Source organism: Emys orbicularis, chromosome 7, assembly GCF_028017835.1.
Source record: "Emys orbicularis isolate rEmyOrb1 chromosome 7, rEmyOrb1.hap1, whole genome shotgun sequence".
NCBI classification, from domain to species: Eukaryota; Metazoa; Chordata; order Testudines; family Emydidae; genus Emys; species Emys orbicularis.
Genome location: NC_088689.1, coordinates 77744168 through 77767302, shown reverse-complemented (window position 1 = coordinate 77767302; position 23135 = coordinate 77744168). Strand labels below are relative to the sequence as shown.

Genomic DNA, 23135 nt, shown 5'->3' with positions numbered 1-23135 from the left:
TGGTAGAAGCCCAAGCAATACAGAGGGAAGCTTAGCATCTCTCCCTCTGGCCCAGAGTGGGTTAAAATCATAAGCCCCGGCACTGGCACGAGCAAACATAAGATCCAGATCCTGTTCTGTTAAACCAATCTCTGAAGCATATAGGAGTTTGGGCAGTGTAGTATTTTGTGTGTGATATTGTGGTCATTTCACAGTTTTGAACAATGTTTAAGGAAAGGGACCAGGAAAGGTGGGGGCTAGCTAAGGAGCCCACCCTCCTTGCTAAATTGGTAGTGGAACAAAGCTTGTGCCCATGGAAAGGAAAGGTTCATTGGAAAAAGCAGGATCAGGCCCAGACAAGCAGGCAGGAAACAGATAAAGAGATTGGAAAACAGGTTGGGAACCCTGAGGGGCATAGTGGCAGGAGTAAGGAAAAGAGTAAGTACAGGCATGGGGATTTCAGATGCTGGGACAATACTTGGAATGGTGAAATCTGAGTTGAAGGTGTCATTTTGGGAGATAAGAAAGTGAGTTAAGGAAAGAGAGTGAGAAGTTAACTCTACAGAGGCTGGAGGGAATTAAGCAGTTGAACCTTGTAAAAATGTTAGCAAAGGAAAGTGTTAATAGAAAAAGAATTCTTGGTTTCTTTGCAGCCATTCTGAAGGAAAAATGGGGCCCTTTTCCAAAGGAATGTTTGTAAATAAGCCAGAGAGAAAGACAATCTGCTTTGAATCATTTGACTGAACAATTTAGTCAAATTCGCTAAAAGAACATAGGGGGGTTCTATTGGAACTTAACTGCCCCAAATATAATGTATAGCAAATGTAATCTATGTACAGCTGTGTAAAAATTAAAGCAGTGTAAGGGATGTTAAGCGGAAGAGTATGTTTATATCTGTGTGTGTATAGATATATTGTGTAAATGTGTGGAGTGTTAGGGACCTAGGCCAACACTCCTGACTTGTAAAATCCTGTTTTGTAGGTGTAAGATAAATTGGTTTTGTTTTGTTTTTAATAATGCCACTAAAAATCCATTTGACTCTTTAATTCAAAGTTGCAAAACTGACAGACCTTTTTGCCAGACACAGGTAATCAGTGTTGGTTGGCTTTGGAATTTGGTATTTAACCCTTACGGGGTAACTTGATTCTTTACAAAATTTAAAATGTTTTTAAATAAAGACAAAGTCATGGCTGCAGCAGGGCAGTCAAAATCAGGAGAATAGGGAAAGATTGTGGATTCTTTTTGTTTGTTTGTTTTTTGTAACAAAATAGCAGATGAGAGCTGTAGTAAAAGAGTAAGAAATTTAAAACAAAAACAAAAAGACAGTGCCCCTCTGAAGCAACAGCAGGGGTGAGGTGCACAAAATAAAAAGAAGCAATGTTAGAAGCACTGAGCCTTAAGATGGCTCTGTGTAATCAGACTGTCACTTCGATAAGGGTAAATGAAAACTCTGTAAGAACAAAAGAAACAGTTACACCTTACGTAAAAAAAAATTGATATGTATAGAAGTTAAACTATAGAAGGAAGGTGCATTTTCCCCAGGACATGTGCAGTGTATATTATAGAAGGGGTGAAAGAAATGCAAACGAAACATGCTACTCAATTAAAATTCTATTAGGGCTCCAAAGGAGCTACAATAGATTGTGTTTTCTTTTTCAGATCTTTGTGTGTTTTGGAAGCAAGAGTTAAAAGTAATCAAAACTCTGGTGGAAATTAATTGTATTCCTTTTAAGACAAGAGTCTCTGAGCTGCTGATGGCTTTGAATCCAATAGCCAAGCCTGTGTTAATGCAAATTACCTAACTGATTGATGAAGGAAACAACTGCCAGCACAAAGAAACTGCAAATAAAGGACATTCCTGGTCAGCAAACAAACTGTCTAAATAAAAGGCATGGTATAATACCTTTAATAGATTTAATGCTAATGTTATTGTTAATATTAAACATTAGGATAAATGTAATGTTAATAAGTACCCTGTAACAATGTATAGTGTGTATGATTTTTGGAAAAATCCTTTAAGGTAATATGGTAATGATACTTGGGGGGGGGGGGAGGGATAGCTCAGTGGTTTGAGCATTGGCCTGCTAAACCCAGGGTTGTGAGTTCAATCCTTGAGGGGGCCACTTGGGGATCTGGGGCAAAATCAGTACTTGGTCCTGCTAGTGAAGGTAGGGGGCTGGACTCGATGACCTTTCAAGGTCCCTTCCAGTTCTAGGAGATGGGATATCTCCATTAATTAATTATTATACTCCTCAGCTATTACCTGTGAGTAAACTTAAAGCTTAACACAGCACGAAAAACATTATAAACTTGGTCTGTGGTATAAGAAAAACTGAGGTACACCACCTCATGGATTTAGTGACTGAACAGTAAAATAATTTCCCCATAACTCTTAAAAGATACAAGCCATTAAAACCTGGCCTGCCTATAGAATAAAAACACAGGAAAATATGGAGGTAATTCCTCTTGTTCTGTCTGAAATCAACAAGGGTATTTGTAAAAGAAAGGAATATTTTAAGCAATAATCAGTGCCACCCCAAAAGGGGTAGAAAAATGTTATTTTTGTCTTTCAGAAAATCAGAAAAAGCCGATACCAGCTACAGGACAACCTAATACAGAAATAAATGAAAGTGATTGAAAGATCTTAAGAGTTGTACTAAGGGATTATGACATGATGTTCAGGAAACAGAAGGGTATAGCTACGGACTTGGGAGTCCCGCAGTCGTGGGCGATGGCATCAGCGATGGGTTCTAGGCCGAACATACGGGCTGTAGGGAGTGTGGACATGCAAGTCCAGCTGCCCAGTTAGCTGGTACCATGGGAGGCAGGTGAACCTGATGCCCAAGCCACGGGGGAGACAGCAAAGAGGGATAGGACCCTGCTACCTCTTTCCAAGGGTGTGTGTGAAAACCTCTCCTGGTGGGAGAGGGCTCTCACCAAGGTGGGATACAATCCCTGGGGTTCCGTGGCAGAGCTCCAGAAAAGAGTGTTGACTTAACAGGATTTGTTAGACCTGTATGCCGAGTATGAAAAGCTGAAGGGTAAAAACCTAGGGGCAGTTGTGGGATTAATTTGGACTGCGGCAGCCATGTGGTATCAGACATTGTTGGGACAGAAAGAGGAGTTGGGGAGAAGGGTTTACCCGACAGTTGATGGAAATTGAGCAACTGAAAGTGCAAATTACTAACCAGGCTGCAACCCAAGCCTATGCCCAGGACAAGTTGCAAGCCTTGAGACAGGACTTCCAGGCGGAAAAGGAGAAACGCACCCACCTGGAAGCACTGGCTAAGCAAGTACCTGTCCTTCAGGGACTCATCAAAAATTTGACCATTTGTGCTCAGCATACGCCGCAACAGCAGTGTGCTTGTCATGAAAAGGAAATTAAACAGTTAAAACACCAATTGGCCGTGCATTCTGTCCAGGTGGCAGCCATTATAGCGGGTGAAGGGGGAGAAGGTTGAATGTACGGCACCCCCTCCCCCAACCACAAGGAAAAGCACCCCGTGGGGTGATTACAGAAAGAAAAGGGACCAGGAGGGGTGGGGGCTAGTTAAGGAGCCCACCCTCCTTGCTAAATTGGTAGCGGAACAAAGCCTGTGCCCATGGAAAGGGACAATGCAGCAAGAGAAAAAGGATCGGGCCCAGACAAGCAGGCAGGCAACAGATAAAGAAATGGGTTGAAGTAACGGGACAACTAATAATTTAGAGAGTTTTTGTATGCGTCTCTAAAACCCTCTTGAGAGCTGGAGCAATTCGGAGAGCACAGCAGATTCTCGGACGCCCTGGGCCCAGGACAGCACTTCCGTACATCCCTCCCGCCCCCTTCTTCTTATGTTACACCCAAGCCTGGCCAGCTTTGGGGTAGTGTGTGTGTATGAAAGCAGGTTAGAGCTTGGGGCTCTAATGCTTTCTAATGCGAGATATAGCGAGATCGATGCCCTCATTCTCCACCAAAACTGTGACAGATTTTCATTACCAAGCTGCCTGGAGCGACATCTGTTCCTGGTGCTTTATGTGCCAGTTCAAACCGGCTTTCTGTGGTCTCCTCGACTTTCCCCAAAACACACTGGCTAAACTCTGTTGTTCTCTTTGTTTTCCTCTGTGCTAGCCTCCGCTTGCCTCGCTTGTTATGGGCTGGCTCTGCAGGTCTGTGTCTGTTCCATTCCGGGCTCCCCTCATTCTTGGCTGGCAGCCGAGAGTCAGAGGTGTGCTGTGGCCTTGAGCGTTTTATCTTCAGGCCTAGCAGGAACGTGGAGTTAACCCGTTCTCTATCCTTCTTTCTCTCCCCCCCCTTTCTTGGCCTCTCGTACTCCTGTAAAGGAATCTTCCATTCCCCACTCACACACCTTTGACCCTCCCCAAAATGCTTTGCGATGCTTGCAACAGCGTTAGCCACATACAATGCTGATCTGCCTTCCCCGGGGACTCCCTGAGGGAGGGGGCCATTGGGGTGTAACACCACTTCCACCTTGATTGAATTGGCCACGTTAGCACTGACCCCCCACTTGATAAGGCAACTCCCATCTTTTCATGTGCTGTAATATTTATACCTGCCTACTGTATTTTTCACTCCATGCATCTGATGAAGTGGGTTTTAGCCCACAAAAGCTTATGCCCAAATAAATTTGTTAGTCTCTAAGCTGCCACAAGGACTCCTCATTGTTTTTGTTGATACAGACTAACACGGCTACCCCTCTGAAACCCGTCTACAGGCAGACAGTGGAGGAGATGTTCAGGACTGGGGGTGGGGGTGTTGAGGTCACGTTGCAAAGAGTAACCCAGGCTGGTGGAAGCCAGAGTGAAGCTGTTGCACTGTAAGCATGCTGCTTGTAGCAGGGCTCTGAGCCAAAGCAGCACAGCAGACACCCAAGGTTACAGGGCAGACAGTGACAACCCTCCCTGATGTGGGTGGAACGCCAAAGCATCACAATAGGTCATTGGAGACTGTCCCAAATCTTTCCATGAAATCTTCCCATCGTCCCTTTCCCACCAGACCCTCCCCGCTCACTAGAGCGACCATTTCCCAACCACTTCCTGTTCCAACTACCCCAGAGTTCCCCCAGCCCCCCATAACCTGGACTGCCTATCCAATCGTGCCCCACCAACAGCACCACAGCTCCACCCCCTTTTCCTAATTCCAAGTCTCCCATTCCCCCAGCCCACCCCATGACCACTTCCCAGGAGCTGCAGTCCCAGTCTCCCCTTTTCCTCACCCAACCCTCATTGATTCTCTCTAATCCTCCCCAAACCCCTCACTTCCTCCCACTACTCTCACCCTCCCTGCACCAGCTCCCGATCGTCTCCCCTCCCACTGCTCTCTGCCTTATCTCCTCCCAAGGACTCCTAAACAGGAACTTCACATTGTCTCTTTCAACAGATGAGCCCACCTGACTGTCACAGGCTCAACACACTTGGGAAGTTATTATAGTAACGTGCCAGCTCTGCTATAGTTAAGGTTCAACATTTCTTTGTTTGCTCTAAACTCCACACGCCTACTCAGATTGTCTAGAATTATGTTGCTTATGACGGAGAAGGGAAGAGTTAGTTATGCTCCAGCAAGGCCTACCTCAATTACAAACAGTGAACCAAAGGCTGGGAACCAGAGCAGGCCTGGCCTTGGCAAAATAACACTAGGTATTGGCTGACCAAGCAAGCACATTCCTGACCAGAGAGGATGGTAGAAGAACACCCGAGTTCCCAAGTAACCACATAAACACATTCTTGAGAGATGGTGCAAGGACACACCAACCCCCTTGTAAGATAAGGATGGGATGACAGGATAATGGATGAGGATGTTTGGTTCCAACTAGCAGGTACCAGGTGTAGGTCTGGTAACTAACCACGTCAGGAGTGTGATACGTAACTGTTTCTATCAATGTATAAAAGGAGAAGTTCATAGGAGGGGCACCTTTGGCCAGCCTAGGGGGCAGTGTCCTGGTGCACTGACTGAGCTAGTACAATTGTCACAGGCATACATAGGTTAGTGTTCCTGTAGTTCCTTCACCACTGAACCGAGCCTGTGGTCTTATGAATAACATCGAGTTCTGCTGAATGAACATGCTGCACTGTCTGCTACTGCAGCTAACACTGAAGCTCCAAGAACAGTACTTGCGCTCCAGCAGCAACCACACACAAATGTGGGGTTATTTGATCAAGAAGTTCCTGAGATACACCCCTATCCCCAAAAGCAGCTTTTTACAAACTCACCATGCTCTTATAACATTTCCTTGCACCCACCTGGGGCTCAAACTGTGGTTCTCATTGTCCCCCAACTGATCTCAGGCACTTGGTCTTTATCTCAGCTAGCACTGCCTCTTTGGGCAAGCAGTATTGAAAAAGTTTAATAACTAGAGTTTGGAATTTTAGATCAGCATGAGCCAAACTGTAAAGTCAAAGAGACTGAAATGCACATGGACACCAAGACTAAGGCTCTGTTAAGAGCCAGAGTGTTTCCAACAATCAGCTGTCACAGTAATTGTTTGGCTAGAGGGGGCATGCTGTGGCCACTGAAAATAAGCTACACCCATGCATTTGAGTATGAGCCCTACCAGGGACATTTTGAAGACATGTATTGCACACCTTTCTTGGGTTCTGCCCTGATACCAACATTTCTGGGTTAAGAACAATATTTCAAAGTGCACTAAAATCCACATGCCAAATTTGGCCTGGTCTGCATGTAAAAGATTTGCCAGCATGGTTCTGTTGGTTATGGGGGGGGGGGGGGGGGTGAAATCACATCCCCAGCCAACATAACTATGGCAACAAAAGCTCTGTGTAGACACAGTTATAGTGGCAAAAAAAGTCCATTAAAATAAATCAAGGAAATTAAAAGCCCATAAACTACATGAATGCAAAGTTAAGGTTGTTCAGTGCTGTCTCATGCCCTCCCAGAATGTGGATGGTGGCTAAACTTAAACCTCTGAAAACCACGTCACCCCTGTAATGCAACTTTAACTCTGCCCCCACCCCTAAGCCTACAGCAGTGGTCCCCCAACCTTTTCTGTGAGGCGGGCGCTGGATGACTAGCCGCCGAGGACTGTGGCCGTCGGTCAAGCAGCCGCCAAAATGCCGCCGTGAAGCGGCAACATCAAGAGGCGTCGCCGCCGAAATGCCGCCGTGAAGCAGCAATGTCAAGAGGCGTCGCCGCCGTTGGCGGCATTTCGGCAGTAGCACTTCTTGACATTGCCGCTTCTCGGCGGCTACTTTTTCCGTGGCCAGTAGGCGGGCGCCATGGTGCCCGCGGGCACCGCGTTGAGGACCTCTGGCCTAGAGCTTCAATAGCCACTGAGAATAGTTCAGGAAAGGTGGTACAAATCTTAATAAACTACAAAGGGAAGTAGAGGACCCTCTGTCTCTTGAAGTCTTCAGACCAAGACTGGCTGCCTTTCAGGAAGATGATTTAATCAAACACAAGGTATTCAGCAATACAATAGCAACTGGATGAAATTCTGTGGTCTGTGTTACACAGGAGGTTAGACTAGATGACCTAATAAGGACCCTCCTGTCCTTATATATATTGAGATATACCTATCTCATAGAACTGGAAGGGACCTCGAAAGGTCATCGAGTCCAGCCCCCTGCCTTCACTAGCAGGACCAAGTACTGATTTTGCCCCAGATCCCTAAGTGGCCCCCTCAATGATTGAACTCACAACCCTGGGTTTAGCAGGCCAATGCTCAAACCACTGAGCTATCCCTCCCCCCAAAATCTATCAATCTACAATAGATACAAGGAAGGACTGGGAGAACATATCATTATCTGTGTTGTGCTCCACAGAGTTGAACACCAGTATTTATCTGCATGCATTCCAGCTGTGTGCACTGTGTCAGCTGTAGCTGTAATTAAAAGAGGGATTAGTTGGATCCCTTGGCAGAGCTGTGACTGATATGAAGAGAGGTGCATGTGACTCTTGACATACCAAGTTTGCCTCATTTCAGTGCTGACTATTGTAGGTTGTGTCAGTAAAGGCACACAAGCTATGTTCTTGCCATGGTGATTGTCAGCAGTCTGGTACCATACATGTTAACTGTCATCAGGGCTTAGTGAGGAGTAAGTGAAGGCAATGACTCAGAAGGAATCCTGAGTGCAAGGGCAAAGGGGTGGTAACATTTTGCTAATCTGAGATGCTTTGTGTGCAGTAGGCTCAGTGTTTAGCCCGGGGTAGGTAGCTTCTGTCTGCTACAATGGAAATGAACCCAAGTTTTCCCTTAGCAAAGAGAAGATGTTAGACTTTGTGCTATCCTGTCATGTGCTCTGTTCCCAAAGTGTTCTGTAGCGGGGAGGGCAGAGCGTTAGCATGTGTGTTACTGGCACGTCGGGCTGTTGCTGAAACAGGGCAGAGCTGAGGTTGCATTGTGGTGGTGACGTGAACCTTAACTCTTCATTTCCCCTTCTAATAACCAAGGGGACAGGAAACCTTACCCAGCGAGGTCACGTTCTCATAATTCTCCTGCATGACGTCTCTGTAGAGGGCTCTCTGAGCAGGGTCCAGCAGAGCCCACTCCTCCTTGGTGAAATACACAGCCACCTCCTCGAAGGTCACCGGCCCCTGAAAGAGCAAGAGCCCCCCACTCAGTACCTGCTGCCCCAGAGACAGCCCCCTAGTCACGGGGGGGAGCAGGGCCAGGAAAATGGAAGCTCTGGGAGGTACAGTCACTATAGTCCCACCCCCAGAAGGTATCAGGGTGAGGAGAGAAAGAGAGAGCCCCTTGTTCCTCCCAGCAGACAGAGGGGGCAGGGTCTTCACATTCATCACACACCTACTAGCCAGAGCATACAGGAGATGGATCCTGCTGGGGGCGCTAAGGACAGCCCCATGGTACGAATCCCAACATCCTCCCCATTTCCAGCAGCTGGATATGAGGGGATGGGGCATCTCCCCTTAGCCTCACTGGTGGGTGCCGACTTCGTATCTCCTACCAGCCTATGGCTGGTAGGTTCATGCTCTAGCACTGGAAATCTGGTAAGTTTTCCCAGCCCTATCCAGGGGGGTTGTTTCCTGTTCCACAAAAGAGGTAATTTCCATCTCTGGCCCCCATGGGTCTGTTTCTAGAATATAGGCCCAAGGTAAACTAGTCCCAGCAGGTTTGTCACACCTTGTTCCTGTTCCTTTCTAGACCAAACCCCCAAGAAGTTCCCACCTCCTAAATATTTACTGTCCCTCTTCCTCCCGTATCGCCCTGAAAATCCCTACCTGGACTGGCTCAACAGCAGCCATTTCTTTTCCGTGTCCCATGGGAGGATGAGACGATCTGGAGGAAAACATGGATGTTATTCTGCAGCCTGTCAGGGAAAGAAGGGCAGCTAGGGAGATTCCAGAACTGCCTTTAGCTAATTTCACATCAAGTTCCCCTCCATCCCCCCAGGCTCTTTCCCTGTAGACAGATGTTCTAGACTCTGCCATGCACGGGTGACTTTTGACAGTCTCACGCAACATTCTCAGAAGAAAACCAGGAAAATGTGAAATTACTATAAGGTGGGTGCATAACTAGTTGAAAGACCATACTCAAAGAGTTATCATCAATGGTTTGCTGCCAAATTAGAAGATCATATCTAGTGGGGTCCCACAGGCATCTGTCCTGTGTGGCACTATTCAATATTTTCATTAAAGACTTAGATAAAGGAGTGGCGAGTATGATTATAAAATTTGTGGATGACACCAAGCTGGGAGGGGGTTGCAAGCAATTCAGAGGATGGGATTAGAATTCAAAATGACCTTTACAAATTAGAGAATTTGTTTGAAATCAACAACATGAATTTCAGTAAAGACCCATGCAAAGTACTACTTTTAGGAAGGAAAAATAATAATGGGTAATAACTGGCTAGGTAGTATCATAGAATATCAGGGTTGGAAGGGACCTCAGGAGGTCATCTAGTCCAACCCCCTGCTCAAAGCAGGACCAATCCGCAACTAAGTCATCCCAGCCAGGGCTTTGTCAAGCCAGGCCTTAAAAACCTATAAGGAAGAAGATTCCACCACCTCCCTAAAGGTAACCCATTCCAGTGCTTCACCACCCTCCTAGTGAAAAAGTTTTTCCTAATATCCAACCTAAACCTCCCCCATTGCAACTTGAGACCATTACTCCTTGTTCTGTCATCTGCTACCACTGAGAACAGTCTAGATCCATCCTCTTTGGAACCCCCTTTCAGGTAGTTGAAAGCAGCTATCAAATCCCCCCTCATTCTTCTCTTCTGCAGACTAAATAATCCCAGTTCCCTCGGCCTCTCCTCGTAAATCATGTGCTCCAGCCCCCTAATCATTTTTGTTGCCCTCCGCTGGACTTTTCCCAATTTTTCCACATCCTCCTTGAAGTGTGGGGCCCAAAACTGGACACAGTACTCCAGATGAGGCCTCACCAATGCCGAATAGAGGGGAATGATCATGTCCCTCGATCTGCTGGCAATGCTCCTACTTATACAGCCCCAAATGCCGTTAGCCTTCTTGGCAATGAGGTCACACTACTGAGGGGGGAGGGATAGCTCAGTGGTTTGAGCATTGGCCTGCTAACCCCAGAGTTGTGAGTTCAATCCTTGAGGGGGCCATTTAGGGAACTGGGGTAAAAATCTGTCTGGGGATTGGTCCTGCTTTGAGCAGGGGGTTGGACTAGATGACCTCCTGAGGTCCCTTCCAACCCTGATATTCTATGACTCATATCCAGCTTTTCGTCCACTGTAACCCCTAGGTCCTTTTTTGCAGAACTGCTGCCTAGCCACTTGGACCCTAGTCTGTAGCAGTGCATCGGATTCTTCTGTCCTAAGTGCAGGACTCCGCACTTGTTCAACAAGGACATCATCAGATTTCTTTTGGCCCAATCCTCTAATTTGTCTAAGTTTCTCTGTTACCTATCCCCTACCCTCCAGCAGATCTACCACTCCTCCCAGTTTAGTGTCATCTGCAAACTTGCTGAGGGTGCAATCCATGCCATCCTCCAGATTATTAATGAAGATATTGAACAAAAACGGCCCCAGGACCAACCCTTGGGGCACTCCGCTTGATACCGGCTGCCAACTAGACATGGAGCCATTGATCACTACCTGTTGAGCCCAATGGTCTAGCCAGCTTTCTATCCACCTTATAGTCCATTCATCCAGCCCATACTTCTTTAACTTGCTTATGGAGCAGCCTTTCCTTCTTTATCAAAAACCAGAGCTCTCTGGTGAGAGCAGCTTATGAAATCACCTCCCCACAGGGAGGATGTGGATCTCATTTGCCCCTATTTTAATCTGGAGTCACTCCTTGTCCTTCCTTGCCATGACTCTGGATTAATATTGGTCTCAATGAGACCAGGAACAAAGCTCAGAAGGGAGGAGGCCAGGCCCCTTTTAGGCAGATCACTGTGTGGGGCCTGCGGAGGGCTAGCTATAGCACCCTGGTCTCTCAGATAATTGCCTCACAAAGAAAATTACTGGCTTAACCAGAGACAATTAACCTGTTATAGTGAGATCATTGGCTAACGAGGTGATTAGCACAATAAGGGGAAGACTAATTGGGAGGAACAGGATGTACCAGGAAGCTCAGTGAGAGTGGGGTGTAATAGAGTGGGCTGGGTGGAAGGCTCCTCCTGGCACATGCCTATACTGTATTCTGCAGTGCTGGGAATATAAAGATTAAAGATGCACATGGGGAAAAGAAACAGCCTGTGTGTATATTGGAAGAGACAATCCAAATGGGTTGGGCAGTGCAGCACAGCGAGTAGCTGTGACACAGGGTAACCCCTTTCCCACCTTCCTCCCTCCCCACATCTGAGAGAAGGGCTCTGAACAACAGTTTCCATCCAAAACCAGAAGTTCTTGCAGTTTTGATAGAGGGAGAAAAGCAAAATCTGTGGCGATTTCACATTAGTGTTTGGTAAATGGATAGAAAGTTACCACCTCCCGCCCGCCGGCCATTCACACTGGCAGCTGGGAGCCCTGTGTGATGCTTCCTTAACAGAAGGACGGCATGGAGGAGCCAACATATTTAAGCATTTCCTGGCCTGTCCCTGGAAAATAATGGCCACTGACCAACCCCAGAGATGGCTGCACCTCAGAGCTGGGGGAAGCAATCCCACATGGGGGATGGGGATACTTCTGGTCATATAGTCAGCTCAAGCAGCTGGCTCTGGGGACAGCTACACGGGCTGCTTGTGAAGCAGCTCTGCAGCCAGCTGCTCCAGCAGCCCCACAGCCAGCCACACCAGCCACTGATGGAGTGGCTCCGGGGCCAGCCACACCGGCCACTGCTCAGGCCCTAGTTCTGGGGACTGCCCGAGAAGCGGCCAGTGAGGCTGGCCGCAAAGACTGCCTGAGCAGCGGTCCCCGGAAGGCCAGTGCAGCCGCTGCCGGCAGCGATCCCCAGGCAGCTGGAGTAGCCACTTCCCTGGGAAGCCCCCCGGCAGTGGTGCCCAGGCGGCCGGTGCAGTCGCTGCCAGCAGTGGTGCCTGGGCGGCCAGTGCAGTCGCTGCCAGCAGCCCCCAGAGGCAGTCCCCAGGCGGCTGGAGTAGCTGCTTCCCCGGGTGGCCTCTGGCAGCGGTACCCAGGTGCCCAGGGCAGCTGCTGCCGGCAGCCACTGGCAGCTGTTGTTATGGCTGGCCCTGGCCCCCGCCAGCAACAGCCCCCTGGGGCGACCGTCCCCCAGCAGCAACCCCAGCACCCCTCCACACACACCCCGCAGCAGCGACCCCCTTAAGATTTAGTCACGGGTATTTTTAGTAAAAGTCATGGACAGGTCAAAGGCCCGTGAATTTTTGTGTATTGCCCATGACCTGTCCATGACTTTTACTAAAAATAACTGTGACTAAATCGTAGCCTGATTGATAATTAGTGGAAATGGCTGACTCTGAGATTCGATATCAGTTTTCAGTAATTAAAGAGAAAAGGGTGGAACTCTGAGGAATTTTAGATCAATCTTCAGAAGTTAGAGAGGAAAGTAGGAGAATGTGAGGTATTTATATCAATAGTTGATAATAGGTAAAGAGGTAAAATCTGAGTGAATTTCCTTATCAATATTTGATAAAGAGAGAAAAGGAGAAACAGTTCCAGGGATTTTATATCAAGAGTGAAAGGAAAGAGCAAAAACAGATTTTATGTTAACATTTTGTAATTAGAGACAGGATAATCTCATAATACATTAGTAATAGATAATGAGAGAGAAAATGGGGCAGACTTTAGGGTACTTTTATCTCAGTCTTTGAGAATTGGGGAGAAAAAGGGTTAAAAACTAAATATCTGATAATAGGAGAGGAAAGCACCAAGCTCTGGGGGATATTTAATAATTAGAGGGAAAGTTTGAGAGGACTGTGTATGGATGTTCAATAACCACAGAAAAAGTAGTGGTTTCTCACCACCATTCACCTGGGCAGCAGGGACCCTTTGCAAAGTTGCTTTGAAGATGGGTGTGGAGCAGGCAGGCTCCCTGGCCCTGGGGGAGGGGGACAGAGATAGGGGAAGGTGGGAGGTGCATTGGGTGGATGGCAGGGAGGGGCAGCAGCTCGGAGCAGATACTCCATTAGAGAAACTTGCTCCTGCCTTCCATTGCTGTGTCCCTTCCATGCCCTGTTAATGGCAAAAAATGGCCACCCTCTCCCCACCCCAGAGGCAGCGTGTCTCAGGCTCTCCCCACCACACCTCACCAACCTCCTTCCCATTTGGGGAATGACTCAGGGCAACAATTTCCCACCTAAGCGAGGGCAAAGTGCCGCAGATAAAATGGGTGGAAAAGCAGCTCAACTCAGGTGAGAATTTAAACTGACGTTTGAGGAGGAGAGAGAAAATGGGGCAACATTGGCTAAAGGGCAGGGGTGAAAGTGAGCCGGTATGGGCCCAGTACGGCATTCCGGTAAGAACCTGCACCTGCCCATATGCAGCCCATATTAAAAGCGCTGCCGCAGCAGTGTTTTAATGTCTCTGCCCTTTTTGCCTCCCACATTGTCAGCCCTGCTGGTAGGGTCCATACCGGCAGGGCAGCCAACGGGGGCGGGGCAGCAACATTAAAGTGCTGCCGCGGCAAAGTACCCAGCAGCACTTTAACATCCCTCCCCCTTTTGCCCCCCCCTTGGCCACCGATGGGCAGGGGGGGCAAAGGGAGCAGCTTCCCCGGGGCCGGTGATTTAAAAGGGCACAGGGCTGTGGATGCTGCTACCACGGCCCCTTTAAATTGCCACTGGAGCCCTGGGCCGTGCGGGCCAGGCGGCCTGGAAGGGCTGGCTGGGGGATGCTGACCCCCAGCCCCACCCCTTCCACCCAAGCCCCTGCCCCTTCCAGGGGCCAGAGTCGGCCCCGGCCCTTACCGATAAGTCTGGAGTTACTTTCACCCCTGCTAAAGGGTCAGTCATGCATAGGGTGACCAGATAGCCAATGTGAAAAATCACGACGGGATGGGGGGTAATAAGAGCCTATACAAGACAAAGCCCTGAATATCGGGACTGTCCCTATAAAATCGGGACATCTGGTCACCCTAGTCGTTCGAGAGCAGGGGGATCTGCATGGAGGTTACAGCCATACTTGATAAGGGCGGGGGAGAGAACAGAGGAGCCCTTCCCCCATCACCTGCTGTTCTTCCCGGGCACTTCCTGCCTGCGGAGAGAGCTCAGTTTACTCCATTGCGTCCTCTCTCTCCCTTCCCCCCCCCCATCGCTGGCTTATTTTCCTCCCTTCCAAACCCACTGGGGCCCGCTCTCTTTCCCCACCCCGATCCTCCCCACTTTAATGGCCCTGCAGACCCGGACAGGAGCTGGCTGCAGAGCCAGGGAAGCAGCTTCGCTGAGGCTAACCCAGCTCCGACCCTGCCTGCAAGGGCACTAACAGTTACCGAGAAGAAGATCCCCGGTTGCGAGCTCCGAGTGCCCCAGAGCTAGAGACTCACCTTCCTGCCGCTCCCAGCGCTGTCCCCGAGGCCTCTCTCACCTGGAGTCTCCGGCACAGGGGCTGGGGTCGGCAGAGCCCGGGGCTGGTTCCCGCTGGAGAAACTCCCTCCCCCACCGCAGGCTGGGCACAGGAGGAAGCAGGGAAAGGACAGGAGGACCCGGGGAAGCAGCAGTGGCTCAGCTCGGGATCCCAGATCACACGGAGGCAGCAGCGTCCCGTGCTGAGCCTGGGCGGGGTTGCGCAGTATCGATCTGCCTTTGTCCTCCCCGGTTCCGGCCTCCCTCCTCCCAGTGTCCCGCCCCTGCTCTCAGCTGCTGCAGCCGCTTCCTGTGCCCTCAGCACCAACCCGGATGCAGCAGCACTGACTGGGCAGGGGGCGGGACTCTCTCCGGAGGCCCAAGACTAAAAAAAGGGCACCATTAAGGAGATCATGCAGGAGGGATCCAAGCTGCAAGTAGCCATAAACTATACAACTAGTCTCTATGTGCCTATCTTTAAATTAATGTATGGGCTGGGTTTTGAATTAAGGTTGAAATATATAGGCATATGCTGGTGTATCTATACTGTATCTTATCATAAAATTATTTAAAGAAGCCTGTCAGGGGTATGCATACTTCAGAGTTAGACCTTACAGCAACCCCACCCGTCAGAATGAGCTACCCATGGGAGAAAGCTGGGAGGGCAGCTCATTCTGATAGCGAAGCAAACAAACCCTGATACTAGGGCTGTCAATTAGTCCCAGTTAACTCACGCAATTAACTCAAAAGAATTAATCGTCATTAATTGCACTTATAACAATAGAATACCAATTGAAATTTATTAAATATTTTTGGATGTTTTTCTACATTTTCAATATTGATTTCAATTACAACACAGAATACAAAGTGCACAGTGCTCACTTTATATTATTATTTTTTATTACAAATATATGCACTGTAAAAATGATAAAAGAAATAGTATTTTTCAATTCACCTCATACAAGTACTGAAGCGCAATCTCTTTATTGTCAAAGTGTAACTTACAAACGCAGATTTTTTTTTCCGTTACATAACTGCACTCAAAAACAAAACAGTGTAAAACTTTAGAGCCTACAAATCCATTCAGTCCTACTTCTTATTCTGCCAGTTGCTAAGACAAACAAGTTTGTTTACATTGATGGGAGATACTGCTGCCTGCTTCTTATTTACAATGTCACCTGAAAGTGAGAACAGGTGTTCGTATGGCACTTTTGTAGCCGGCGTTGCAAGGTATTTACATGCCAGATATGATAAACATTCTTATGCCCCTTCCGTGCTTCGGCCACCATTCCAGAGGACATGCTTCCATGCTGATGATACTTGTTAAAAAAATAATGCATCAATTAAATTTGTGACTGTATTCCTTGGGGGGAGAATTGTATGTCTCCTGCTCTGTTTTACCCGCATTCTGCATATATTTCGTGTTATAGCAGTCTCAGGTGATGACCCAGCATATATTAGTTTTAAGAACACTTTCACAGCAGATTTGACAAAACGCGAAGAAGGTACCGATGTGAGATTTCTAAAAATAGCTACAGCATTCAACTCAAGGATTAAGAATCTGAAATGTCATCCAGTATCGGAGAGGGATGAGGTGTGGAGCATGCTTTTAGAAGTCTTGAAAGAGCAACACTCTGATTTGGAAACTACAGAACCCAAACCACCAAAAAAGAAAATGAACCTTCTGCTGGTGGCATCTGACTCAGATGATGAAAATGAACATGCATCAGTCTGCACTGCTTTGTATCGTTATTAAGCAGAACCCGTCATCAGCATGGAAGCATGTCCTCTGGAATGGTGGTTGAAGCATGATGGGACATATGAATCTTTAGCGCATCTGGCACGTAAATATCTTGCAACGCCAGCTACAATAGTGCCATGTGAATGCCTGTTCTCACTCATTGTAAACAAGAAGCAGGCAGCATTATCTCCTGCAAATTATAACCAGCCTTGTTTGTCTGAGTGATTAGCTGCCCAAGAAGTAGGACTGAGTGGACTTGTAGGCTCTAAAGTTTTACGTTGTTTTATTTTTGAATGCAGTTTTTTTGGTACATAATTCTACATTGGTAAGTTCAACTTTCATGATAAAGAGATTGCACTACAGTACTTGTATGAGGTGAGTTGAAAAATATTTTTATTTGTTTTTTACAGTGCAAATATTTGTAATCAAAAATAAATATAAAGTGAGCACTGTACACTTTGTATTCTGTGTTGTATTTGAAATTCATATATTTTAAAATGTAGTAAACATCCAAAAATATTTTAAATAAATGGTATTCTATTGTTGTTTAACAGCGCAATTAATCGCAATTAATTTTTTTAATCACTTGACAGCCCTGTGGAGATTAATGGAAGGAGGAGGCACACGTCAGAGCCCTAGGGGGGTTCACGTCAGGGCCCTAGTGGGGCTCTGGGTGATCGCTACTTCCCACCACCCAACACAGATGTAATGAGGTTGAGTAGTGTCTGCAAAAGAGAAACTAAACAACTAATTATTCCTCAAGAAAGATTTTTAATGACTTACGACCATAATGGCAACATAGACAGAATAAGAAAAACAGAATTAAAGACCAGCACTGAGTGAGGATTAATACAAATGGCAAGTTATACTAGAGACAAGCACAAGTACAAGTAATATTATGCATTAACTACCTATTCCTATAAGTGCACATATAAAAGGTAAATAATACTGAAAATAGTCACAAGCACATGCAACGCTACTATTACTGATTGCCTAGCAACTTCACATGTACTGTAACCACCCTCAACAAATACAATTCTATATACAATACTAATACATTGATTAACTATATTTTACTAACCTTAACCTACCTATAACCTTATATAACAACTTATAAACTTTTATTGATCTTATAGTGAAGACAGGCTCAGCGACTTGTAAAGCTATTATGGTTGATAAACTACTAGCATCACCAGCGCTGTACCTGCTTCCAGCAAGGCACAAAACATGTACAGTTACTATATATTGATTAACTATTGACTACTACTATTTTTAAACAACTTAACCAATTTACTAATATAATTAAACTATAGTATTAATACAGACTTAAGATTAACTAGCTCGAGCACAACCAGACCTCTTCACTCCAAAGCCTTACCCTGCGTTCTTCCAAAGATACATTACCTTCAGTTGATCATTTCCTGCATTGGCCAGGCACAGATAGTCAGTGAAGCGCAAGTCCCTTTGGTTCAGTGGGTGTATGTGAACCTGACAAAGAGTGATCTCTTTTAGGTCAACACACACTTGCGTCTTTGCACCTTTTTTATACGGTATTTGCTGGCCGTGTTTCAAAACAGGTCAACCAATGAAGGTGGCCAAATGTTTCAGTGTGGTATTTGCGGTTGTTTTGAACTTATGAACTGTGCACCTGTGCTCATCTCATCTCTACTCTATGCCGCTAATTGTGGTCAATTTTCTAGACTAAAAAATGCTTGAGTTAGCTTAAAGAGGTATTTGGTTGCAGACCATAGTAACCACAAGTCTGTATCTACCTTTACAGAGTTTCCTTTTTAGTCTATAAAGCTTCCTAGCTAGATTATGCTTATGCTTGCAGGATTCAACTGTACTCGCTTCTTACAACTTCCAGAAGGTTGAGGCCTAAAACTGCTTAGCCTGACACTACTTGACTAGACTTATGCAAATTAATCACAAGCCCTACCTGATACGCATACTGCCAGAAACTGCTGCCAGGAGCTACTTCCAATGGGTAGCTATTTCTGACACTGGCACTAGCACCTGCTGTGGCTGTGAGGCAGCAGCATAGAATGGTGTTCCCAGGGAGAGAGACAGCCAGTGAGAGGGGATTCACAATCTGCCCAAAGGGGGCAGTTGGAAAAAGCTGTGAGCGAAGAGGGAGGGAAGAGAAGAATGGAGATGTTGAGCTAGCAGATGAACCAATGCTGGGGTAGGAGGTGAGGGAGGTGATAAAATAGAAGAAGAACTGGAGACTAGAAGTAGGTGACTGGGAAGTGAAAAAGAGGAAAGAAGAAAAATAGGGAAGGTTTCAAGTCAGGAGAAGCAGAAAAAAAATAGAGCTGTGAATGTGAGCAGACACTATTAGAGAAGGGAATGAGAGGGAAATAAAATCTACAGATGTACCAGAGAGAGAGAGAGAGTATCAAGGGCAAAAACTGAAAGGAAATATAGTTGGTGAAAAAGGGAATTGATCAAAAAGCTGTGTTAGATGAAAACCGTAAACAAGAAGCCCACCCACTAAGGACCCAAAGTAAATGAACACAGAGAATGACCGTTTGAATGTCTATTGACGAATACAGTTCGTCAATAGGGGTCTAATGGAAAAGCGAGGGCCCACTACGTGAGGAAATCTCGCTTGTGGATAAACTGGGTGCAAAGAGGTAGAGCCACAGGAACATCAAATCTAAGGAGAGTGGAGCTAGACTTACAGCCAAAGGGAGGAAGTGACTCTGTCTATTGTTGAGTAATCTCTTTTTTTCTTGTTAATAACGGTACATTGGGTATTAACTGCACAGACTGAGAAAGAGTAGCGTGTACAAGCTCACAAAGGTTAATGTATTGGTAACATATCATTTATTATTATAAGTGGTAAGTCTTTGGTAATGTTCTATATTATTTTTCCTCCCGATACGATTTTGGAGTTTAAGGGGAGCCATGGGGGAGGCGGGGTTTGATGATTGGGGGGAAGGAAGAAGGGCCGGATTGAGGGCAGAGCGGGGGCTGGCACGAGGTTGAGGGGCTGGCTACACAGGGGGAAAACCGCTATGCTCCATGACATATTTCAGAACGTTATCTCTGAACACGGATGTTTTCAGACTTTAGGGAACTGTTTTCTTTCCAAACAGACTCCATACCAAACAACGGTGCTAATATCCTGCGCCCCATTACTCCAGTATCTGAGCATCTTCCTAATCTTCAGTGTAGTTCTCCCAAGGCTCACGCATGGTCGGAGAACTGAGGCACATCACCCAGAGAGACTGAGTGACTTGCCCAAGAAAGTCTGTGACAGAGCAGGGGGCAGAGGCCGGATGCTTTTCCTTAGGGATTTTCCTGTTCCCCCTCTTGTGGCTGGCTTCTGAAACGCTCCTGCTTCCCCCATGTCCTTTTGCCCCTTCTCTACTCCAGCTGCTGAGCAGCCTGGTTCAGAACCGCGGCAGAGCCAGCTGGGGGAGGAGGGGCGATGGAGGCTGGAAGTCACATTGGTGTCCCCTGAGTTCTGGCCCCAGCAGCTGCTTGAGTTCCAGGCCAGACAGCTTTGACGGGCCCTTGTGCTCTGCTCTGCAGCCCGCAGTTGCCTGCCTGCCTAGCCCGGGGAGAACGCGCCCAGGCCCGAGCTTGGGGGCAGCTGCTGCTAGGCTGGGAGCGGGGCTGGCAAGGGGAGGGGCCTGGTGTGGGTGGGCTGCGGGAGGGGCAGGGCCAAGTGTGCACGTATGCAGATCTGTGTGCAAAGCATTGTGGGAGCAGGAGGAGGCTGCCGAGCAGGGCCAGGGTCTGGGCCTGGGGCCGTGGCAGGGCTGGTTGTAGCAGTCAGAGCTAGTGTGGGCGGGGATGGCGGGAGGGCTGAGGTGGCCATGTGCTGAGAGTTTGGGGCGAGTGAGGGTGGGTGGCGACTGGGGCTGAGCAACTCATACTTACTTGGCAAGGGAGATACCATGATCATGAAGGTGGTTTTCCCATGGGGAGACTCATCCATTGCACTGTGGGTGTGCTGACCCCTGCTATTTCCCGAATGCTGGAAACTCAACTGCATAATTTGTGGTAGTGGGGGACTGCATTTGTGCTTTCCCCTGGTTTGCTCATGCAAAGACAGATGAACCTCAAGGTCTGTGAGAGCCAGAGAACGTCTGCCTTGGGAAGGTGGTGGTGGAGCAGATGGAAGGCAGTCGGGGGGGGTGGGAGAATCTGTGTTGAAAGTAGGGGGCTGTGGGCGCTGCCGTGAGTGCTCTCCTCTCAGCTGCTGACTCCTGCTGTCCTAGGTTCTTTGTGCCCCTTCTTTGGTCTGCCTTCCGAGGAGTTGTTGAGTCCAGTTTGGAACTACGGCAGGCAGGGGTGGTGCTGTGGGGAGGATGGGGGGTGCCATGGGGAGGGCGGGCTATGGCTGTCCCAGAATTTGCTTTAGCCTCCCCATATACACCCGTTTGTTACATTACTCTCCACTCTTTCTTCTGCGGTGCTGCCTTTCGAGCTGGGTACCCTGCCATGAGCCGCTGCTCTCCGGCTTCCTGGCTTTGAAGGCAGGGCAGCCCTGTAGCCAGCAGCAGGGCAGAAATAAGCTCGGTCCTGGGGAGCCTGAGAGCAGCCCCCCGGTCCATGTCCTCGCCCACCAAGGTGTGCCGCCCAGGGCAGGTGGAAAGGTTCCAGTCTCCCCACAGCCGCCTGGACTGACCCAGTGCAGCCCGGGCTCCTGGGCCCTACCCCATGCAGTTGCTGGACCCCGAGGGTTCTGCCAGCCCCGATCCCCCCCACCCCAGGTGGTTCTTAAGAATGCAAGTAGTCAACGGGTGGCGGGGAGCTGAGGAGCAGCCGGGGCTCCAGGCACCAGCAGGAGGAGATGAGGGAGCGCCACAGCCGCTCACCAACGGTGAGGGAAGCTACCTAAAAGTGGGGGAGGGGCCACCAGTGCCTGAACCGTGGCCCCAACCCATGCCACCCCTTCCCCCAAGTCCCTGCCCTCGCACCACCCCTTCCCCCTGAAGCCCTGCCCTTGCACCGCCCATCACCCCAAGATCCTGCCCCCGGCTCACTCCTCTCTGCCCCCTCCCTGTTGCTCATCTTTACTGCCGGTAAAAAGTGGGAGGGGTATGCCCTCTGTCTTTTGAAAGTGATGGGACCCTAGCCCCACCTGTTCCATCCCTGCTCCCTCACCATCGCAGGCAATCACATAATACAATCCCACTCATAAACTTATCAGACTCTATTTTCAATCTAATGTAGTTATTTGTCCCTACTACTCCATTCTTTGGAATGAGTCGTGCCACCCACCCAGGGGCGTCGGAAGAGGGGGGCAAGGGGCCATGACCCCCACCACTTTTTACCATCCGTAAGGGCGAGTGACGGGGGCAGGGGCAGAGAAGAGTGAGGGGGGGCAGGGTCTTGGGGGAAAGGGTGTTGTGAGGGTGGACTCTCAGCGGAAGGGGCGGCGCAGGGGCGGGGCCTCAAGGAAAGGGGCGGCATGGGGACGGGGACTAGGGTGAAGGGGCATTGCGGGCGCAGGGGTGGGGCCTCGGGGGAAGAGGCTGCACGAGGGTGGTTGCTTGGAAAGAAGGGGTGGCAGGAAGGCAGGGCCTCGGGGGGAAGGGACAGGACAGGGGCGGGGCCTCAGAGAAAAGGGCGGGGCAGGGGCTTAGGGAGAAGAGGTGGCGCAGAAGTGGGGTCTTGGGGAAGAGGTAGGGCGGGGCCCTGGGGAAAGGGGCGGGGTGGGGATTCGGGGAAGGGGCGGGGCAAGGGCGGGAGATCGGGGAGAAGGAGAAGCGCGAGGGCAGGGGTTTGGGGGAATGGGCCTTGTGAGGGTGGAGCCTTCGGAGGAGGGGTGGAGCAGGGGCCTGGGAGAAGGGGCGGCGTGGGGGTGGGGCCTCAGGGTGGAGGGGTGGCGGGGCCACGGGTTGGGTGCTGGCAGCCCCCCATTTTTAGGGATCAGAAATTCTGTCACCCTAAACCCACCCCCAACCAGAAAACTACCCTCAATATGACTTCCCTACACAAGAGGGCTCTCAATTCCTATTTTCCTGAGCTGAGTGCAAAACCTGGGGGTCAGCACAAGGAAGGCATATGTGCAGTGGTTAGACAAGGAACTGGACTTGTGTTGAGTGAAGCTGTAAGTAAGTTTCTGAGGCATTCTTGATGGAATGGTTCAGGTAGCTGGGCCAGGGCAGAAAGGAGCATGGGGCTCCGGCAGAGCGCTGGCACAGAGTTTCTTTGACCTGTTGCTGTAAGAGTTGACAGTGACAGATGGTGTTACATGTAAGTGGGTGGGTTTATGCACGTGAGCAGTGTCTGGCAGCAGCCAGGGAAACCAGCCAGATGACCCAAACAAACAGGTGGAAAGAATTCTATGTCTGTGAGCAGAATTCTGTGTGGGGAGTTCTTGCTTGGAATGATTGCATCCATCGGAGTCATTTCGGAGCCGTGATTGCCACTTAGTTACATAGTTTTGAGAGTTATGTTAATGCTGCCTCATGTCTGTCCTCATTGGGATGTAGAAAGAGGTGGGAGCAGGAGGGTTGTGTAGTGTTGGGGTGTAAAAGTATTGCTTCTCTGCTCCTTGGAGGTAAGATCAAGTGTAAGTAGTCTCTTGGCCT

General features: G+C 48.6%; 1 protein-coding gene and 1 non-coding gene across 2 annotated transcripts in view; one reads left to right on the top strand and one right to left on the bottom strand.

The window, feature by feature from the left end:
- Nucleotides 1-15099, bottom strand: part of LOC135881555 (zinc finger protein 773-like) — a 97822-nt gene extending 82723 nt beyond the window's left edge. Inside the window, exons 1-3 of the mRNA XM_065408218.1 lie at nucleotides 14822-15099; nucleotides 9173-9230; nucleotides 8401-8527 (exon numbers count right to left, since the gene is read on the bottom strand). Coding sequence (XP_065264290.1) covers nucleotides 8401-8527; nucleotides 9173-9214 — 169 coding nt within the window. The 5' untranslated portion in view covers nucleotides 9215-9230; nucleotides 14822-15099. The remainder of the gene's footprint in view (nucleotides 1-8400; nucleotides 8528-9172; nucleotides 9231-14821) is intronic.
- Nucleotides 15100-20464: 5365 nt separating this feature from the next.
- Nucleotides 20465-20627, top strand: LOC135881995 (U1 spliceosomal RNA). Its single transcript, XR_010561553.1, has one exon. It is a non-coding gene; the product is annotated as a U1 spliceosomal RNA (small nuclear RNA).
- Nucleotides 20628-23135: the final 2508 nt, after the last annotated feature.